Genomic DNA, 23,029 nt, shown 5'->3' on the forward strand with positions numbered 1-23,029 from the left:
CCTCCACATAAACACCCAAGACAGTAGTGGTGGGTCAGCTGTTTCTTCACCTGCAACCACCTGCAATTCTTAATAACCCATCATCAACTTTATGGATTAAGTGAAATTCTCAATCCCACAACAACCCTGAACACGTAAATATACAAAATGCTGCTGTAACACACAGTTCAGGCATCATTGGCCCAAGAAGCTCCATGGTTTACTTTTTAAAGAGCAAAACGATTCTCTGCCAATACGTTCAGTGGACATAAAAAGTCTACACACCCCTGTTAGAATTCCAGGTACTTGTGATGTAAAAGAATGAGACAATGATAAATCATGTCAGAACGTTTTCCACCTTTAATGTGACCTGTAATGTGAAAAATTCAATTGAAAAACAAACTGAAATCTTTGAGGGGGAAAAATAAAAAATTCATAATAACCTGGTTGCATAAGTGTGCACACCCTTAAACTAATACTTTGTTTAAGCACCTTTTGATTTTATTACAGTGCTCAGTCTTATTGGGTAGGAGTCTATTAGAATGGCACATCTTGATTTGGCAATATTTGCCCACTCTTCTTTGGAAACGCGCTCCAAATTGGGCATCCAGACATAATCTTTCGAGATTTCAAACCACTAGACACTACTTTGGTATTGTTAAGGCTACAGTGTGTCCACCGAAAGGCCTTTATCACCCCGTTTTACCACACAGGGTTGGCAGTAAGCTGTTCTTTGTAGATTATGCGCAGAGTCTGAAAACCAGGTAACTGATTGTTCACATACTGCTTCAGAAAGATGTTTAACCGGTACTTGGGTTTCTATTGAGCTGGTTAAGGCTGTTGAGAAGGGTTACCGCATTGTGAAAATATTAGAAGTCTGGGATTTCACCAGGACATCAGATGATCTTTTTGCAGATTACATGAGAACATTCCTGAAGCACAAGCAGGAAGCTAGCATCTTCCCGCCATCAGTGGTTGACGATGAGGCTAAAGACCAGTATATCCATGAATATCATGAAAAGGAGGGTGTGCAGCTTGACAAGGAAAACATTGTTGTAAACAGTGGTAGGCGATCTTTGGCTAAATTGGCAATGAATAGTCTTTGGGGTAAGATGGGTGAGCGGACAAACCTTATGAACACAATGTTAATTACAGATCCGGCAGAGTTTAGCCACTACTTTTTTTCCAGTGAAATAGATGTTGGTTATTTCTCGTTCATCTCAGACACTGTTGCGATGGTACAGTGGCATTACACAAAACAGACACCAATCAAACCACGTAACGGCAACATTTTTATTGGCGCATGCACAACTGCTTATGCTAGACTCGAGTTGTATTCACTCTTGGAGAGGTTGGATAGACGTGTACTCTACACAGACACTGATTCCGTGATCTTTGTCACACGCCATGGGGATTGGGTGCCCCCACTGGGCCCGTTCTTGGGTGACTTGACCGATGAGTTACCGGATGGTGACAGTATCGCTCATTTTGTTAGTGGTGGGCCAGAGACGTACGGTTACAAAACCGTTAAAGGTCTGACCTGTCTCAAAGCAAAAGGCATTACGCTCAAAACCTACAACACAACCATTGTAAGCTTGGAGACGCTAACATTACTGGTTAATAACTTTGTACGAGGCGAGGGTGGTGATGATGATCACGTCCTTGCTAATGCAGACACAATTGCTAGAGATAAAATAACATTCACGATGAAAAACCGAGTAGTGTCTAAGCGTTTCAGAGTTGTGTACAACAAGCGTGTACTTGTCCCTGATTACAGCACAAGGCCTTATGGGTACTAAACCACAGTCTAGGATGGATAGCGGTTTTGACCCATGACTACAACACCCATTCAGCTGTGTCATTAGTGGCCCCAGTAACTCTGGTAAAACATATTTTGTGAAGATGTTGCTGGATGATGCTGACGTTGTTTTCTCCAAAGAAATTCAAAATATTGTCTGGGTTTATTCATGTTGGCAACAGCTGTATGACGAAATGTTGAAGGTGAGGGAGTTTACTTTTATAGAAGGTCTACCAACATCGCTGTGTGATGACAATCTGCTACCGATTCAGAAAAACAACCTTTTAATTATTGACAATTTACTGAAAAGTGCAGAGTTTGGAGATGGAGAGAGTTTTCACACAATATTCACACCACCGTAACCTGAGTGCAATTTACCTGTTAGTTAAAGGCAAATCTAGTAGAACTATTAACTTGAACACAAACTACCTCATCTTGTTTAAAAACCCCCGCGACAATCAGCAGATTAGCATTTTAGGCAGACAGATATACCCCGATCTTTCTCAATTCTTCATGGCGCGTTTTAAAGATGAAACACATCCGCCTTTTGGTTATTTACTTATTGACTTTAAAGCTACAACACCAGAAGACTACCGTTCTGAGAACAGGGTTATTTTCAGGGGATTGGCCTGTCGTGTACGTTCCTAAGAAAGTTTGATCATGTCTAAACGCATTTGTCGAAATTTACCACCTTTGAAGATGATATTTAAGGCACCGGCAAGTCAACGAAAAGTTATTTTAGAATCAGCCTCCACCGACCTCATTCTATCACTCTGTGAAATAGCGCTTAATCTAAGGCGCGGAAATATACCCTTAACAGAATCGCAGCTCCGAAAAGTAAAGAGACAAAAAGACAAAATTATATACATGTCTAGAAAGAACACTTCAGTTGCAAGGAAAAGAAAAACCATCAACCAATCTGGAGGTTTTCTACTGTCGTTACTGAGCGTTGCAGTTCCATTCTTAACCAGTCTAATTGCATCGAGACAGGGTTAAACAACATGGAGCATGCTCAGAAAATTTTTCTGGTGCCACAACATCAGTTAGAAAAACTGCGAGAATCCAAAACGACTAGCACCGATGTAAGACAATCTGTTGAAAATGATTTGGACTCATCGATTCGCAATATACTGTTGAAGCCTGATATGGATTTACATGAGAAAGCTAAAAGATACTCTGCCATTTTACAAAGATTTTTGACTGTTGTGCGCCAGGGGGAGCTTGATACAAACACCCTGACTTTAAGTCTACCCGGGTCTGAGACAGGGTCTGATGTAGTAAACGTGACTGAGACTAAGCAAACTGTGGACCGAAATGTTGACCTTGTTGATGAAATGTTGGATAATGTGCCTGCGAGGCGTAGAAAGAATGTTGAATATATTCTTAATAGAATGCACAGGTCTAAAGATTTGACTTCATGGAATTCAAATGGTGAATTTGTTTTCAAGGGAGAGATAATCAGGTGCTCCCACCTGTTGGATCTTGTTAAAAGTGTGACAGCAACCAATAAAATTGCTGACGATAGAAGACCGTTGGGGTGGGGGGTGTTTTTAGAGGCCATGGCATGTCTCAACATGCCTTTTACAACTATTCCAAATGCGCTTGTAAGACGTAAAATCAATTTGTTTAAACAAACGTCTGGCAACACAATGGATGGTTTAGCCACACCCCCAGCAACTGTTTTTCAACCAACCAAAGCTTTCTTTGAATCCCCTATCCTGGACCCCACAAAATGGCATCCTTTTTAATGTGTTTTTATTTCATGCTTTTTTATCATTTGTGATCCATTGTCAAAGTGTATGTTTTACCTTGAATAAATGTTATATGAAAAATTCTATGTAAACATTGATGTGGTTTTACAAATGGTTTTACAAATGGTTTTTATGGTTTTGAATAATAAAGTTGACAAACACGTGATTTTCTTTTCTATTTCTTCAACAACCATGGCACAAATTAAACAATTCACAAGATTGAGTATGTTGTATGCAATTAAACATTTGCTTATCACGCTTACTCTGGTACATCTTAGCTACAAACTTTGAGACTAGGACATCATTTTCTCGTAAATCATCAACATAAAAAGACATAACATCTTTATAACTCAGACCTTTTGTCATTAGATAAAGAACACACAATGTTGCCCACACGTGGTTGAAATCATGTCCTGTACTTGTTTTGAACTGTATTCCACATTCTCCCAGGTTTTCAGAAAGGCATTGATTGACTTGGGAAAATATGTAAAATCCGGGGGGTTTCCAAAAAAGCCAGCCAGTGCTTCCCGGGGTGATTGCTCGGGTGTGTATTAACAATCATCATTGATGCAACATCTCGGACTGGTCCACTAGGTAGTTGGTCGCTTGCCAGCACACCATAGAAATGAGTCCTAGATGAAAATTGGTTCACCACACCGGTCAACTCTGCGGTATTCATTTCCACACCGTTTTCCTAATAGTAGTCAACCATGACTTGTCGCCGGTTTGACACTTCGATAATGGAGTCAAAGATTAACTAAACAACTGAATTAATTGTGTGGGGTAGTGGTTGTCTGAACCTAATCTCAAGTTGTACATTCCCTGACTTGATCAAGGATAGGTGCTGACCACACTCCTCATCGGGTGCGCAGTTGAATGCATGAAGGGCATAGCCGTGTAAGAAGTCCGACCTGTCAATAGCCAAGGCTTGGTCCTTTAGGTGTTTTCCTGAAGCTAAGGCCAATTGGTAAAATTCACGCACTGCTGACCCTGTTGTGTAATTTGGTTGGAATGGTTTGCTAGGAAATTGCTGACCATCTATATACAAACTCCAAGTTATAATGTTTGAAATTAAATGGATTTTTTGTGTAACTTCCGGTAAAACTGTCATTGTCCAACAGTCCAATTACAATACATTTTGGCAGAGGTCCTAAAAATAGGTTTTCCTGGTTGCAAACACAACCCCCAGCCGGTAAACTAAATGTCTCCATACACACTCTTTCAAGTTTCACGGCTGGCGAAACAGACACTTTCTTGACAAATTGTGACGCTGATAGTATATGCAAACGATAACGCACATCCCCGACCCCCATAAGGCAGAACTCATCTTTACCGCGCATCATCCTAACCTTTATGTCAACGCCGTTTAACATAAGTTTCTCTTGAAAGAAGATATCGCTATGAACAGGGCCGATCATTTCAAATGTTGTGCTATCCGCTGAATAGGCTGCCCTTTTCGTAAGTCCATCGTTCTCTCCTGCAGGGTCCGTAACATCCATGTGACCTGCGGCATCCTTGTAAAACAACCCAGCTGAAAACTGTGTCTTTAATGTATCGCTTCCATAATTCAGAATGCTCTCTATAACGGCTCTGTAGGGGTATGTTTTGCTACTCTGGCTAATTAAACGATCACCCAAGGAGACATCCACTTGTGAAAATAGGGTGGCTATCGGATTGATAACCCCAACACGTGCTCCGGCATCAATATTAGTTCTGTCCGGTTTAGTGATTTTTACACGTAGGTACAGCAAAGTATTGTTCAGATCAACGTAGTCTTCACCATTCCTGCCAATAAAGAACTCCAGAGGGGCTGCGTCTGATATTGTTGATAGGGTCGGTATTTCAATGTATGTATTTTTCTTAATAGATGTCTGTGTGAATGGAACTGTGAATAAATCCAACTCTGTCTTCATACATTCACCAGACATACGGTGTAGGAGTGCCATCTCTCTAAAATATATTCTTAATCAGATTTGTTGTGTTCCCTTTGAGCGTCCTCCGGGGTGTATGTCCTCTTAACCTTGGCTCTTGTTTTTGTCTCATTCTTGCGTTTTTTACTCTTGGGTAGGCTCCGCCTACCAGGTGGTCTCTTTCTAACACCTCAAGACATAACCATCAATCCAGAACTGTCCTGTTGTTTTGTTTGTCGTGACATAACACTGTTGACAACATTGCCAACTATATTCCCAGCCGCATTCTTCAGATGTAGTTTTGCTATTGAGAACCCGCACTTCAACAAAGGTATTGCCATCCGGAAAAGCCCTCAGAAAAGGCCCCCTAGACCGGCCCCATACATTGCATTGCATACATTTACCATGATACCCTGGTAAACCGTTACCGGCCTGTGTTGTGTAGTATTCAACATACCTTTGAGGATCATCATGGAGCTTCTGCAGCTGCATCTTAAACTCTAAAAGATTGTTTGACGGGTCGGAAGTGTAATTTTGCAATCACCTTCCCCACTACAAATGAAACCAGCTGGTTTTGATCAGATTTTACTTCAATACAGATCTCATCAAATTGCCTCTTACTAAGAGGTACGCTTGTCGTACGTCACTGTGACAACTTCGTTCTTTCTCCCTGTAATATGTACAGTTCGCAGCAGTGGGACATGACTGTCACCAACACATTGATAATCACATTTTATCTGTGTAGATGTATAGGGTGTTAAACCCCGCCAGAATATCTGTGGGGTATGTTCCGTACCATGTGGCGTACCACCGCTCGCCTGGTTTTAACCCCAATATCTGTTTCAGTTTTGCACTAAATTTCAAACTAAACTGGGGCTCACCTTTTAGAAACATTCTATTTTTAAATTCATCATACCCCGCCCATACACCATGTGGTTTTATATAACGCTTGATCTTTGCCACTAGTTTTACTATACCATTGTAATAACCGGTGTTGGGTTCATATTTCCAAGTTTTGTCGTTATTCGAGTCATGTAGTTCAAATGAATTTTCACCCCATTTAAAAGTCTTCTACGTATGCGGGTATTGGAACTCTATCAAAGATACTTCCCAATCACCTTTCAAATCTATACCTTTGGCAAATTTAGTGGTATAGTATGAACTCGTGTTGCTTGGATAGACATGTCTCGATGAGTTACTGGGCAGCGTTATGTAGAAGCCACCGTCACCCATGCTGATCGCAGTCAATGTAAATGACGTGATCCTGTAAATCCTGGAGTTTTATCCAGTTTCTAGGTCAACCACTTGTTCCGATGGTATCCAGCTGTTGAATTTCTCAGGCCAACCAAGCCATTTTACAAGGCACATTTTCTTTCCTTTCTGTACTTTCTCATTCAAAACTGCATCCACTTTAAAAGTTTTATCCTTAGCCACGATTATTTTCAGCAATTCCTGTTCATAAAAGAACTATCACATCACCATCATAATCTTTTATTCTATATACAGGAGGTACCCAAGGAATACATTCTGTTATTGTAAAATATTAATCTGAGTACCCTTTTTCATAGCCTTTTGTAAACGCACCTCTCAGCTTTGAGAGTCTCACAGTATCCCCAACCTGGAACTTGTAGTTTTGATTACCATTTCTCGTTAATGTTGTCCCATACAGGTTCTTGAGAACTAATCTAACATTTTCTTCACAAACGTCCGCAGAATTCATCTTAATAGACCGATGGTAGCTATGGTTGTATCCATGAACTAAATCTTGAATGACTTCAACATAGCAATGAGTGTTGGCTGCTGTGAGATACCTCCACATTCGTGATTTATTTGTTTTATTAAATCTCTCAGCGATACTCGCTTTGACATAATTTCCTGTAGCAAAATGTTTTATGTTGTACTTCTTCATCAACATTTCAAAATGTGAATAAAAAAACTCCTTCCCCTTGTCCGTTTGGACTTTTTGCGGTGTTCTTCCTTCTTTTAATATGTCTTCAAATGCTCGCTTTACCTCGATAGCACTTTTATTTCTCAGCACGCGAATCCATGCGTATTTGCTTAATACATCTATGCATGTTAACATAAATTTCATGTTATCGTTTTCCACACTGTAAGCACTCATGTCAACCAAATCCAACTGATATTGTGAATTTATATCATGAACAATAACTCTATTTCTTTTAAAATGTATAGCTACAGGCCTGTGTAGCGTGTATGTATCCTGGGCGAGCAGCCAGTCATCGGCCTCACCATTTTTGAGGATATCCCCGGTTTTTTCCAAGTATGCTCTTTTCAAACCCTCTCTACCCACATAAGCACCAGGGTTTGCCGGGTCGTAGTAAACACTTTTCTTAACCTGTTCAGACATCGTAGAGTGTTCGAGCAATAATGAGAATTAATACATGTTTAACAATGTTTTATTTGAGTTTTTCGAAATTACACAACCAATATATTCAGAAAAGTTACACAAACATTCAGATTTCTCATAGTCTTTGTTTATATACATGTTAACATGAGAAATGAAGCTACTCCGGCCTTAGACAACAGACTCTTTGCTTTCATCACACCATGACCCCGCTGCGTCGCATACAACATCCTTATTAAATGTATCCATGTATTCATCCCTGTTCTCACTCAGTCTCTGTATGATGTTCAGCTCCAACTTGAGCTCATGCAGAAAGTTCTCAGTGGCCTCGTGAACATCGGTCAGCGGTGCATGAAACCCTGATACGTTCAAAGCCTTGACCAACACATGTTTCAGTCGCAGGGTTAAAACTGTCGTCACAATGTCATCATAATGGGCCTAAAAAAAATACTCAGGCGGTTCGAGACATGAATGTCTTGTCTGGCTCGGATGGTCCACTTCACATCCAATGCATGCTTTGTGTAGAATAACCCCAACAACGTTTTCCATAATCATACCCATTGTTGCTTTGATGATCTTTAAAACTTTTGGTACCAGGTGTTTGTCCATTTTGTGATAACTCTTGTTAGCATTTGAAAGGTATGACAGGTTAAGAGGACCTAGTTGATCACCAACCCTGTCAATCCAGTGGTAGTTTCTTGTTGGGTATGCCGGTGGAATCGAGCTGTCTGGGTCAGGGGTTCCATAGAAGGCTTCAGCGTTGTCATCCCAGGTGTCACACAGCCAGTCCTCAGCCTTGGGTTCTTCAATCACCGCTTGGTTGTAATTTTGAGACATGTTTTGTAAATTCTTCCAACTGCTTGATAGTCTCAGGCAGTCTGTCTGTTTTTATGCTGTGTTGAGGTCGGTGATAGCTTAAGGCGGGGCTTCAGGGTCTTACGTAAGTCAATCCGCCCGCAGTCACAAACTACCCCGCTGACATTTTCCGGAAATAGCTCCAATCTAACAGAGTCATACTCTTTCAGCCCCTCGACAACTGTAAACAGTACATCTACTGTATTATGTGGGCCTTGTTTTGGCCCCAAATAAAACACTTTTCGAAAGGTGCCCCATAATCCGGCATAAAAAACCATTTGATCGGTCACACCAGCCTTAAACACATGGCCTTCGGGTAATTCATAAAATGCCACCTGCTGTAGCTCTGGTTTGAAAATGTATCCACCGATCCGACCATCATTCATTCCCCATTCCTGTGCCAACATCCTGGTGTAGTTGATGGATTCAACCCCAGAGTTACCCCAGAGTTCAGGGGTTCAAAGGCACAGGAGCACACAAACATGACGGGCATACACGCACAATGACCAACAATAACAGGGAGAAAATGGCTGAACTAAATACACTGAGAAACGAGGAGAACAGAAACAGGTGGGGGCTAAACACAGGTGAAATGAATATACTGATTAACTGAAACAAGAACAGGAAAGAACATACAAGGACAAGACAAGGACACACAGAAAACACGAAGTGGAATGGTCCCTTCAGGAAGGGACCATTACAGTACCCCCCCCCCCAAAGGCGCGGACACCCGGACGCGCCAAAACAACCAAAGGGGAGGACGGGCAGGGCACCAAAGCGGAGCCTCAGCCCCAGGACAAGGACCAGGGACTGGAACAGACGGAAGCCCCCTAGTGGAGCACCGACCAGGTGCCCCCAAAGAACCAGCCGGGAGAGCCGGAGGCGGGTCGGGAGCAGGGAGCGCCGAAGGCGGGTCGGTATCCGGAGGCTGGTCGGGAGCAGGGAGCGCCGGAGGCGGGTCGGGAGCTGGGTCGGTATCCGGAGGCGGGTCGGGAGCCAGCTGAGGGTCAGGAGTCTGGAGCCGGGAATCAGGAGCCGGGATGGCCGGCGGGGCCTCGGGAGCCAGGATGGCCGGCTGAGGTTCGGGAGCCAGGGTGGCCGGCGGAGGCTCAGGAACCGGGAGGGCCGGCCGAGGGCCAGGCGCCAGGGGAGGCGGGCACGGGGGTACCTGCTGGAGCAGGGACTGGGACAGGCCGCAGGACTGGAGCGGGGACTGCGGAAGGCCACGGGACAGGAGCGGGGACTGCGGAAGGCCGCGGAACTGGATCGGGGGCGGCGGAAGGCAGCGGAGCTGGATTGGGGGCGGCGGAAGGCACACAGAAAACACAAATTGGAATGGTCCCTTCAGGAAGGGACCATTAAAGCATCGGTTTATTCGGGGCTGGCATGTTGATTGCATCTCTGCGGTCCATCTGTAATTTCTTACCAAATTGCTGAGCGGCGTTTAAGATATTAGCTTTCACCGGTGTTTCACCCAAAACATTGATCGTAGCACAATCCTCCATGTTTTGTAATGTGTATGTAAGTTTGCTCAGGCAAGACTGAATGACCATCACCGATGTCTGCGTAATTTAAATACACAGACCACGCCAATCAACCCATAAAACATGAAAGGTTAACAACCACCGGTTGTAGGCCATCTGTTGCACCACTTGTCAGAAGATTAAACACCGGGGGTTTTAGATCTGACGAACACCATTTGTTGAACATCAAACAACTTATCGCTGACACAACAATTATTTATTGCCCCATTTGTTAATTAAAATTCCGAAACCTTAAGGCCCATTTTTTAATCATCAAACATAACCAGACAATCACAAAGTCACCAGACATGCGTACGTCACTCCTGAAGTCCCGCCCATACACACGTCATACAGGAAGTCCCACCCTAACATACGTCATACCGGAAGTCCCACCCTACAAACTGGATGTCCCGCCCACCTGTCACATCAATATGGAAGGCCCGCCCCCCTAAATCACCATTCTGACACATTATATCCTACATTAACTACTCGAGGCTAACAGAAGATTGTAGTGGCATTCGTAAAAAGACAGCCCCCAAAAAATGTGACTATATGAATACATGTCGAAATGGTAGGAAAGGAGGAGGAGCTGCTGCCCTGTTCAAAGATACATTCCAGTGCAAAGAAAATACATTAGGTATTTTAAATTTTATTATTTTGAATACCTCTGTTTTACATTGAAGGGTACCCCCAAAATTTTGTTTTTAATCATTTACAGACATCCACGATATTATGAAAATGTTATTGATGATTTTGCTGAACTACTCTCTGTTATATCAGTTGATTATAACTTGTTTATTATTACAGGGGATTTTAACATCCACATAAATAATAGTACACACAATAATGCCAAATAACTTTTTTCAATACTTGACACTTTATCTCACTCAACATGTGAAATAGCATATACACACTCAAGGCCACATTCTAGATCTGGTTATTTCTAAAGGTCTCGATATTTCCTCTGTCTTGGTTAAAGACTTGGCGCTGTCTGATCATTTCTGTGTCTTTTTTGATTCACCCCAAATGTTCCAGTACATTAAGCAGAGTACCAATGCTCAGTTTATTCAAGCCATAGCTATCTTTCCAATAATAAGTGCTGAGTCAGTTGATGCACTCCTGGACCATTTTAATGCCAAAATATTGAATGTCATGGATCGTGTAGCACCGAAAACTATGAACAAACAGAAAACACCATGGAGAACCACCATGATGGTAAGCGCCCTAAAAAGACAATGTAGGCAAGCGGAACATAAGTGGAGGAAAACTAAACTTCAAATTCACTATGATATCTATAAACAAAGCCTTGGTAGCTTCAACAATGAGTTACACAGGCCCAGACAGCAACATTTATCGGGAATGATCAACAAGAATATCAACAATACCCGTACTCTATTTGTAATGGTCGACCAGCTTACAAACCCAATAAAGTAGATAGCATCAGAACTCATGTCCAATTTGAAATGTAATGAATTTGCATGTTTCTTTAGTGAAAAAAGTATAAGTATTAGATGGAACATCAGAACTACAGTCTAACAAGGACTCTGTACCGTCACCACGACCACCAAGACATAACTTTGTTATTAGGTCGCATTTTAATACAATTCATCAAAAATCCCTAGAAGAAACAGTTCGATATCTTAAAGCTTTCACTTGCTGTCTCGACACACTGCAATCAGACTTGATTATTTTTTTTTTACTCTATAACGGTGGACATACAGCAAATAGTTAATAGCTATCTGCAATCAGACATATTCCCACTGTCTCTAAAAACAGCTGCCATTAAGCCCCTATTAAAAGAAAGAACACTGGATGCATCTATAATGTAGAACTGTAGACCATTTCATAGCCAAGATCATTGAGAAGGTTGTTTTCAATCAACTCTCAGTCAGGTTTCCGATCTCACTAAAGTACTGAAACGGCCTTGATTAAAGTTTTAAATGGCATGCAGAGTTCCTCAGGGATCAGTTCTCGGACCGCTTTTGTTCAATCTCTATATGCTACCTCTGGACCAAATTCTACAGAACAACAACATTAACTACCACAGCTATGCCGATGATACTCAAATATATATGGCTCTCGAACCAAATGACAACAGACCAATAGAATCTCTGTGTCACTCTATATAGCTCATAAATACTTGGATGAACTTAAATTGTCTACAATTAAACCAAGATAAAGCTGAGATTATTGTGTTTGGCAAATAAAATAAAAGAACAAATATTAGTAAAGAACTGGATTCACGGGCCCTTAAAACCAGGGATCAAGTGTGTAATCTTGTAGTTCTGATAGACTCAGACCTCACATTTAGCAGTCATATCAAAGCGGGCACAAAACAGCATTGTATCATCTAAAAAATATAGCCAGAATCAAAGGCTTGGTGTCCCAAAATGACCAAGAGAAGCTCATTCCATGCTTTTATCTCCAATAGGGTTGACTACTGTAATGGCCTCAGCAGTTTCAGAGGAGATGTTGAGCTGTGTGGGTCTACAGTATGACTCTACATTATGAATTAATGGAGTAGAACTCCATTAATTCCAAATGGAACATCAAACAGCTTTAACTGGACTCCCGAAAAAGACTGTAAAACAGCTCTTAGATCCATGAACGCAGGTCAGCTAGTAGAGCCCAGAGTCCAAACTAAACATGGAGAAGCTGCGTTTAGCACTTATGCTGTACACAACTGGAATAAACTACCAGAAGATCTTAGACGTGCCCCAAAGGTATACATTTTTAAATCCAGGTTAAAAACACTTCTCTTCTCATGTGACTATGACTGAGCACTTAAACGTTACCACACTGTTTAGCCTTATAGCTTCCTATGTTTTTATCCCACTTTTAATCTTTATATGTTTTCTTACTGTATATTTTATTATTATGATGTATTAATTTGTCTTGATGTTTCCAATTGAGTATTTCTCTTTATGTTATTGTTCTTTCCTATATTTTTCTTTGTAAAGCAAATGTAATTGTAGACTTTTTATATCCACTGTAGACAATGATCTGTCACAAAATGTGCATAAATATATTTATCATGTTATCTTAATCATTTTGTAAACAAATAACAATAACCGACAGGTGCTGACTTAGCTCACAGTATAAACCATTATCAATGGAATAACCTTGTACGCAGTAGGTCTGTAGATAGAAGAAGTACTATCTAAGTACTACTAGTGGTCCTTGTCCCCCTGGTTGGGAACCACTGCTGTACATAAAGAGATTCATACTGAGTGATGGAGAGACTCGTCCTGATATACTGTAATGTAGCCTACTTCAGAGGCATAATATTGTCTAATTCTGTCAGAACAAACAGATCATTACAAAAACTTTGTTAGGGTTAAAAATGTAAATCAACCTGCCCTTTACCCAAATAATATTTAGTGACCCTCTGCCTGGCTGCATGGTGGATATAACCCCTGGGCTGTGGGTTATGAGACAACCAGTGCATCACTACTAGACCCACAGACCTGTCTGAGTGAGCTCATGGTTTCTGTCAGAGTGCTCCGGTGTTGAGTGAGGCAGACAATATCAGCATCTACACACACCTCAAAACAAGAAACCAGGCATGTCTAGTTCAGCCGGCCCACAACAGAAGTGTTAATCGTGGCTGATCTCAGGTCAAACACAGGTCGCCCATGTGAAAGGCTGTGCTTGGACCTGCAGGGATGTCTGACAGGGTTTGGTCTTTACCAGGGATGGAGGCTTGGACCTGCTGGCATCTCAGAGCAGGTGGAGGTGGGAACACAGCAGACATTGGTATTTCCCTTCTGTTGTGTGGTTGTCATGGTTATTGTTATGTTGTCAGTTGTGTTGTTGTTTATTAATTTCTCACCTCAGAGTCTCCAGTCTACATTGTGGATCCTTCAGCAAAGCAGAGAGCTGCTCTACTCCAGTATCCTTCAGGTCATTGTTACTCAGATCCAGTTCTTTCAGATGTGAGGGGTTTGACTTCAGAGCTGAGACAAGAGAAGCACAGCCTTCCTCAGTGATTCCACAACCTGCCAGTCTGGAGAGAGAATATCATGATGTCACAAATAGAATAATAGTTCAGAATAACATTGGAATAGCATCTGTACATTACATCATTGTTATGTCAACCTTACTTTTAGTTTAGATTTACTTTTAAATCTGACATTGCAATACATCACACTAGAATGTAACTTCCTGTACATAAAATCATTAATGTTGTCAGTCAATAAATAAACTGCAGATTGAGGAGGTTTTTGTGTGTGTGTCTGTGTGTGTTTGGGGGTGGGGGTCATCTTCATGACTGTACTTACAGAGCAGTTCTGCAGGTTTTGATCACTGGCAGCAACCCCAGAAGACCTTTCTGTGATGGGGAGTATTTTTTCAGGTCAAACACATCAATCTCCTCTTCTGAAGTCAGTAACACAAAGGTCAGAGCTGACCACTGTGCAGGAGACAGTTCTTCTCTGGAGAGACTTCCTGAACTCAGGTACCTTTGGATCTCCTCCACTAGAGAATGGTCATTCAGTTCATTCAGACAGTGGAACAGATTGATGCACCTCTCTGAAGAGGGATTCTCCCTGATCTTCTCCTTTATGTACTTGACTGTTTCTTCATGGCTCTGTGAGCTGCTTCTGGTCTTTGTCAGTAGACCTCGTAAATGCTTCTGATTTGACTCCAGTGAGAGACCCAGAAGGAAGCGGAGGAAAAGATCCAGGTGTCCAGTCTCACTCTGCAAGGCTTTATCCACAGCAGTCTTGTAGAACGGTACTTCAGAGTTAATTCTGAACAACATTGACATTTTCCTCATGATTGATTTTTCATCCATTAGATTCTTATTGTTGTTGATGATTGAGTGAAACACATATACAGCAGCTAGAAACTCCTGAATACTCAGATGAACAAAGCAGAACACCTTGTCCTGGTTCAGCCCACATTCTATTTTAAAGATCTGTGTACAGACTCCTGAGTACACTGATGCTTCATTAATATCAATGCCGCACTCTTTCAGGTCTTCTTCATAGAAGATCAGATTGCCTTTCTGTAGCTGTTTAAAAGCCAGTTTTCCCAGTGTCAGAATGCTCTCTTTCCTCCAGTGTGGATCTTTTTCATTTTTACCATCATACTTTACATTCCTGTGTGTGGACTGAAATACCAGGAAGTGTGAGTACATGTCTGTTAGGGTCTTGGGCAGCTCTACTTTATCATCTGTAGTCAACATGTGCTCAAGGACTGTAGCAGTGATCCAACAGAAGACTGGTATGTGACACATGATGTGGAGGCTCCTTGATGTCTTTATGTGTGAGATGATTCTGCTGGCCATGACCTCATTACTGAATCTCTTCCTGAAGTACTCCTCTTTCTGAGGGTCATTGAACCCTCTCACCTCTGTAACCAGGTCAATACACTCTGAAGGGATCTGATTGGCTGCTGCAGGTCTGGTAGTTATCCAGAGGAGAGCAAAGGGAAGCAGATTTCCCTTGATGAGGTTTGTCAGCAGCACATCCACTGAGGTTGACTCTGTCACATCACAACAGCTCTTGTTGTTCTTGAAGTCAAGGGGCAGTCGGCACTCATCCAGACCATCAAAGATTAACACAACTTTGTATTTGTTGTAGTTAGAGATTCTTGCATCTTTGGTTTCAATTGAGAAGTTATTGATGAGTTGAATCAAACTGAGTTCTTTCTTTTTCATCAAATTCAGCTCCCTAAAAGGGAGTGAAAATACAAATTGGACATCCTGATTGGCTTTTCCTTTAGCCCAGTCCAGAATGAACTTCTGCACAGAGACTGTTTTTCCAATTCCAGCAACACCCTTTGTCAGCACAGTTCTGATAGGCTTGTCTTGTCCAGGTGTGGGTTTGAAGATGTCATTACATTTGATTGCCGTCTCTGGTCTTGCTTGTTTCTTAGCTGTTGTCTCAATCTTTCTCACTTCATGTTCATTATTGACCTCTCCACTTTCACCCTCTGTGATGTAGAGCTCTGTGTAGATGTTTTCTAGATATTTTGTACTTCCTTGTTTAGCGATACCCTCAGATATTTTTTCAGAGGTCCTCTTCAGCCTGTCTTTGAGTTTTATTATTGCTTCAGTTTGGCACTCTTTAGCACAGTCATCTAAATGATCAAACAAGGATATGAGTGTTATGCAACAAAATGGAACACTCCACAAATATGACATATTAAATATGAGAAAAAGAAAGTGAGAAAGGCAAATTACTAAGTATAATCCTCTTGTTCTAAAGTAATTTACATATCCAGAAATACCCTATAAACCATTAAAAAAGGCATTTCATACATTTACTTTACAACAACAAGTTTTATTCAAATTGAAAGAAAATATTACTTGTATTGTGTTTCTCCATTAATCTCTCAGCAAGATCTTTCCTGTTCATCTTTTTAAAGATCTCCATTGAGATCTCCTTAGCATTGTCACAGCCGTATCTCTGCACCATCATATCCACTGTGCCTTCTCTCTCAGCACCTTGTAACTTTCCGTTTGGGATGTGGTTAAAGCCCATATGAGAGATCAAACCATCAGGCTGCTTTAGGTACCATTGAAATTTCTTAATCTCTTTGTTGTTCAGCTCTTCCAGAGTGGCCATCAGCCGATCTGTTACAGATGTGGGCATTGTAGATCACCAGACACTGGGAAACAACACAGTAAAAACCAAAATGTAAATGAAAAAAACAGGTTTAGATTTTGGAGCATTAAAAAAGCAATAATAAATGTTATTTCCACACTACAGCCTTGTTGAGGATAATTCTGTGGATCACGACATCAGTTACTCTGAAGACAACCAAAATATTCTTTGGGGAAGTTGGTTTTGCAGTGCATTTCCTATATGTACATGTAGAGGCTCAGGACATTAAAGCATCTTCCAACTCAATATCAGTCTCCCAAAGACCTGCAGCACAGGCACATCCAATATGACCACAGACACATCCAATATAACCACAGACACATCCAGTATAACCACAGACACATCGAGTATGACCACAGACACATCGAGTAGGACTGCAGGCACATCCAGTATGACCAGAAATGCACACCAGAATTATAAAACTGATAGATACAAATGGGGTTCTAAACTAGAGCAAATGTGCATGTTCCTATTATGGCACATGGTGCAAACATGGGTTTAGAGATGTGGGCTGTGTTCCCACTGAGAAAAGGACATTGAAAAGACATTGAATAGACGTTGAAAAGACATCTTTCCAATGATTGTGCTTAGTGGGTTATCACAGCTGTTTACCCACATCTTGTAAGTAGGAGGTCATGCAGGTTGGGCTGCCTGGGGATTACTAACAGGGTGCACTTGTGTGGGTCCTTTCTTAACCTTTCATAAGGAGGGACAGCAGCATCTGTTAGAAAAAACAAATTTGCTTCCAGGTGGAAGGAAGCTAACTCACTTCTACAACAATTGATCTGAAGTTGCCGCTAGTGTGAATACCAAGTAAACCCCTCCAAAAAAGAGAACCGCTGGCCACCCAATTTGACAATACACCTTCCAATCAGAGACAAAATCCCATCAACTTCACAAATAAAACACCCAAATTATATTTTATCTATACAACCGTATGGATACATTTGCTTCCACCCAAATTGTAATGCGTTGCGGGAGTAAGGAACCAGGCGCAGGCAGAGGTAGTCGGTGTTGATCTTTTAATGAAACAAACACAGAGCACAAACAAAACACAACAAAGGAAAAGAGCTGACTTAAGCAGCAAAACGAACGTAGGCAACAGGTATAGTGAACTTACATGTAACGGCAAAACACGCAGTTTCGCCAACTCTCCGAAGGGAGGGGATCATGCTCTGCTTCAATATGTCACAGTACGTGTTTGCATTCATGGTTCCCTCAATGAACTGTAGCTCCCCAGTGCCAGCAGCACTCATGCAGCCCCAGACCATGACACTCCCACCACCATGCTTGACTGTAGGCAAGACACGCTTGTTTTTGTACTCCTCACCTGGTTGCCGCCACACACGCTTGACACCATCTGAACCAAATAGGTCTATATTGGTCTCATCAGACCACAGGACTTGGTTCCAGTAATCCATGTCCTTAGTCTGCTTGTCTTCACCAAACTGTTTGTGGGCTTTCTTGTGCAACCTCTTTAGAAGAGGCTTCCTTCTGGGACGACAGCCATGCAGACCAATTTGATGCAGTGTGTGGCGTATGGTCTGAGCACTGACAGGCTGATCCCCCACCCCTTCAACCTCTGCAGCAATGCTGGCAGCACTCATACATCTATTTCCCAAAGACAACCTCTGGATATGACGCTGAGCACGTGCACTCAACTTCTTTGGTCGACCATGGCGAGGCCTGTTCTGAGTGGAACCGGTCCTGTTAAACAGCTGTATGGTCTTGGCCACTGTGCTGCAGCTCAGTTTCTGGGTCTTTGCAATCTTCTTATAGCCTAGGCCATCTTTATGTAGAGCAACAAATAGTTTTTTCTGATCCTCAGAGAGTTTAACACACCTGCTTCCCATTAACACCTGGGACCTTGTAACACTAACGAGTCACATGACACCAATTGGACATTTTCACTTGGGGGTGTACTCACTTTTGTTGCCAGCGGTTTAGACATTAAGGGCTGTGTGCGGAGGTATTTTGAGGGGACAGCAAATGTACACAAATGTTATACAAGCTGTATTCTCACTACATTATATTGTAGCAATGTGTCATTTCCTCAGTGTTGTCAAATGAATAGATATAATCAAATATCAAATATTAGCAAAGGTGAGGGTACTTTTGTAAGGTACTGTACCTACACTTAACCTAAGATCACAAGATGCAGGCCTTTTCATTGTACCTAGAGTGTCTAAACCAAGCGTGCCGCACAAGCCCTGAAAAGTGATGCCAAAACGTCTCGATCGCCCCCTGGTGAGTGGTCCCAGTATAGGTCATAAACCCTGCCCTCCCCATGTTATTCAATGGGACGCAAGACCAACTAAACAATTAAATTACCCTTCAAATATCTTTTTTCCGAAGCTGGTTTCTGTCATTTACTGTAGTTTGTATCATGCTAATGTAAATTCAAGAGTTTGTTTTTAAAATAAGTTTGTTTTTAGTTAGTTATTTAATGCTCTAAAAACGGTGGTGTGACGTCGTGATTCACAGCTGTGATTGACAGCTATCTGAGCCGAGGAGTCATTGAAGCGCCATCAGGCTTTTTTCGCGATCTTCGGAGGACTGAGGAGATTGGAGCTTTACATTTAATTTCAAAATTTCTATAATTGATTTCACACGGACATAATGGGTTGTTCTGCAGTACATTGTGCTAACCGATCTGGCATTTCCAATCGATCTTTGAATTTCTTTCGGTAAGTTAAATTTATAAGCTATTTAATTAGTAAATAAATGTAATGGGCTAGCTAACGTTAGCTAAAAGACAACAAGCCTCGTTAATAGCCATGTTAATAGCTAGCAGGTGATCGTTAGCTAGAAGTTACCAATTATTTTTGTATTAGGCCAATTCTAAATTAAGGTTAAACATGATGTAAGTTAGGCTATAACATATCGTCTAGGTTTAACAAGCAAAGGTTGTACTGTACTTGGACTTGCGATTGATTATGGTATGCGCATTCTGTGAGGGAGAGTGAGGGAGGGGCACAGGGCTGTTGATTTCGCGGCTTTACGGCTTTACTTCCTGCTCGCTACTGCGCATAACTACTGCGCAGAACTGGTCCCAAGATCGCTATCTGCGCAGACGCAAGTCCAAGATGTCAGCGCCGTATCGGGACACTGGCGGCTTCAGTTTTCACCAATGGAAAAGAGCGAAAGGGCGTCGTCCATTTTTTTGTACAGTCTATGGTCTAAACATACAGCTGGAGGCAGGGCTTTTTCCCTTAGAACTCCGCTTATGTGGAATGATCTGCAGATTATGGTTAAAAATTGTTGCTTGCACTGTCTAACATTTAGACATTTTATTTTTATTGTTTTCAAATAGAAATTGTTGGGTACAGCTGATAACGTTCAATTCATAATTTTCCTTATCATCTATTTTCATAAGATTTCAGCTATCCAAAAATGGCCATCTAGACCTGAACAGCCCCACTAAGGCCAAATCTGTTGTGGTTCAAATAATGATAATACAATACGAAAAAACATATATAGAGTGCAGCGTGTTGCCACTCTAAATAAGCAGTGATAAATAACATTCAAGACAAACGTATGTTGAAAAATAAATAGATGTGTATGTTAATAATCCATATCCATAATCCAATATTTTTGTCGGATTTCACCTATCCAAAAATGTATGTGGACCTGTACATTCCCACTCAAGCGAAATCAGTTGTGGTTAAAATAATAATACCATATGAAAACCTGTATGGAGAGCATGGTGTGTGGCCATTCAAAATGTGGTTTGATATATAACGTTCTAGAACAACATAATGTGGCCATTCAAAATGTGGACTGATATATAATGTTCTAGAACAATGTTATGTGGCCATTCAAAATGGGGACTGATATATAATGTTCTAGAACAACATAATGTGGCCATTCAAAATGTGGACTGATATATAATGTTCTAGAACAATGTTATGTGGCCATTCAAAATGTGGACTGATATATAACGTTCTAGAACAATATAATGTGGCCATTCAAAATGTGGACTGATATATAATGTTCTAGAAGAATGTAATGTGGCCATTCAAAATGTGGACTGATATATAACGTTCTAGAACAACATAATGTGGCCATTCAAAATGTGGACTGATATATAACGTTCTAGAACAATGTAATGTGGCCATTCAAAATGTGGACTGATATATAATGTTCTAGAACAATGTAATGTGGCCATTCAAAATGTGGACTGATATATAACGTTCTAGAACAACATAATGTGGCCATTCAAAATGTGGACTGATATATAACGTTCTTGACCGATGTAATGGCACTGTAGATATGTTGGCATAGGACGTAATCGTGGTTTTTACAATAGTTCCCAAGGAACGTAATTCTTGAGATATAAGGTTGCTAAGAAGGGACCTCCTCACCCCATACTCCCACAGCACCTTCCACAGTATCTCCCGGGGGACCCGGTCATACGCCTTCTACAGATCCAAAAAACCCATGAGCATATTCCCAGGCCCCCTCCAGGATCCTTGCAAGAGTAAAGAGCTGGTCGGTTGTTCCACGACCAGGACAGAATCAGTATTGTTCCTCTTCAATCAGAGGTTCGACTTCTTGCGAACCCTCCATTCCAGTACCTTTGAGTGGACTTTCCCAGGGAGGCTGAGAAGTTTGATACCCCTGTAATTGGGACACACTCTCTGGTCCCCCTTTATGAACAGGGGAACCCCACCCGGGTCCGCCACTCCTTAGGCACTGTCCCCGACTCCCACGCAATGTTGAAGAGGCGTGTCATCCAAGACATCCCATCCATACCCAAAGCTTTCAACATTTTCTGGATGGATCTCATCACTGTGGAGTTGTTTGACTACCTCAGTGACTTCTGCCATGGAGATTGACGAAGCTTCCCCATCAGCCTCCAGCTCCCCTCTACAATAGAGGGCGTGTTAGTGGGATTAAGGAGTTCCTCAGAGTGTTCTTTCCATCACCCAATTACCTCCTCAGTTGAGGTCAACAGTGTCCCATCCTTACTGTACACAGCTTGGATGGTTCCCCGTTTTCCCCTCCTGAAGTGGCGGACGGGCCAAACTCCTCCCACACCCGCTGTTTTGCCTCTTTCACAGCAGAGGTCGCAGCCCTTCGGGTCCATCAGAACCTTGCAACCATCTCCAGAGTCAACCGCAAAATATTATAAATCTGTAGGGGACTAATAACCAGTTTAGAATGTGAGGAATGCATAACATATTAGTAACAACCTACCCGTGGAATTCCCCATCCAACTGAGGAGGATATCAAAGCACAGATCAATTTAACCACTGGAAACCAGCCTTACATTGTGAAGGAGCATGTTAAATACTAAACAATTCAAAATGTTGAATTTGGCACCAGACCAGAAAAAGTCAGTCAAAAAATTGAAAAGAAATCATCCTCAGAGGCAGACACAGAAAACAACCACAATATCCTGTTGCAAAGGCAGCTGTAGAAGAACTAAATGTCACAGGGACAGAGCTGACTGCACAAGGCATATCAGACGTAAATACCAACCCTGAGACTCATTTATCAATACAAGTGGTTAAAACAGGATAGGATATAATGACATGTTTAATAGTCCATAGACTACTAACTAAATATGAAGCCCTAAACAGATTTCCTATGATTTATGAGAGTACATACAATAACCCAAGTGCAGCAGTTAAAAACATCCCAATAAAGAAGTTCAAATCTTAAATCATTTCTACTTGATACCCTAGCAGTATAAAGTTGACCTAAAACTTGTTTGCCTTGGGAATGGTATAAATTATTACTATAAACCAGATTCCAAACTATAATGAAATATGTGCTAGAAGGATTAGATTTTGAAATATATATACAAAGGACGTGTACATTACCGTTGAAGAAAAACACCTGAGCAAAAAGTGGTCCAAAGATGTGCAGATGCCGGTTTAAAAAATAACATATAAAAAGGTTCTTAGGATTCAAAACATGTGACAAAGTGATACCAACAATGGAAGAATAACAGAAAGTGAAAGACTTGAGACAGTCTGAGACAGTAAAACAACTACAACAAGATCTTGGCGTTACAGGATGCTTAAGAAGCCACATACCAGATTATGCAAAACACTCGAAACCAATGTACTGTAACATGATGGAGGTGTGGCTGACTTGCATTCGAATAGTTGGATTTAATTAAACAAACATGGAATGCAAAAAACCAACTGATACAAAGCAAAGGGCTGAAGTTCTACAGTTCTACAGTAATACAGTTATAGTTATACATATATATGGGCCGGCACAACA

The 23,029-nt window shown here is 41.5% G+C and overlaps 1 protein-coding gene across 1 annotated transcript in view; it reads right to left on the minus strand.

The window, feature by feature from the left end:
• Positions 1-22,774, minus strand: part of LOC105008725 (NACHT, LRR and PYD domains-containing protein 12-like) — a 39,300-nt gene extending 16,526 nt beyond the window's left edge. Inside the window, exons 1-5 of the mRNA XM_034295654.1 lie at positions 22,621-22,774; positions 16,495-16,796; positions 14,462-16,265; positions 14,154-14,187; positions 9,512-9,949 (exon numbers count right to left, since the gene is read on the minus strand). Of these exons, the coding sequence (XP_034151545.1) occupies positions 9,512-9,949; positions 14,154-14,187; positions 14,462-16,265; positions 16,495-16,780 (2,562 nt within the window). The 5' untranslated portion in view covers positions 16,781-16,796; positions 22,621-22,774. The remainder of the gene's footprint in view (positions 1-9,511; positions 9,950-14,153; positions 14,188-14,461; positions 16,266-16,494; positions 16,797-22,620) is intronic.
• Between the last annotated feature and the right edge of the window lie 255 nt (positions 22,775-23,029).

Source organism: Esox lucius, chromosome 11 (genome assembly GCF_011004845.1).
Source record: "Esox lucius isolate fEsoLuc1 chromosome 11, fEsoLuc1.pri, whole genome shotgun sequence".
NCBI classification, from domain to species: domain Eukaryota; kingdom Metazoa; phylum Chordata; class Actinopteri; order Esociformes; family Esocidae; genus Esox; species Esox lucius.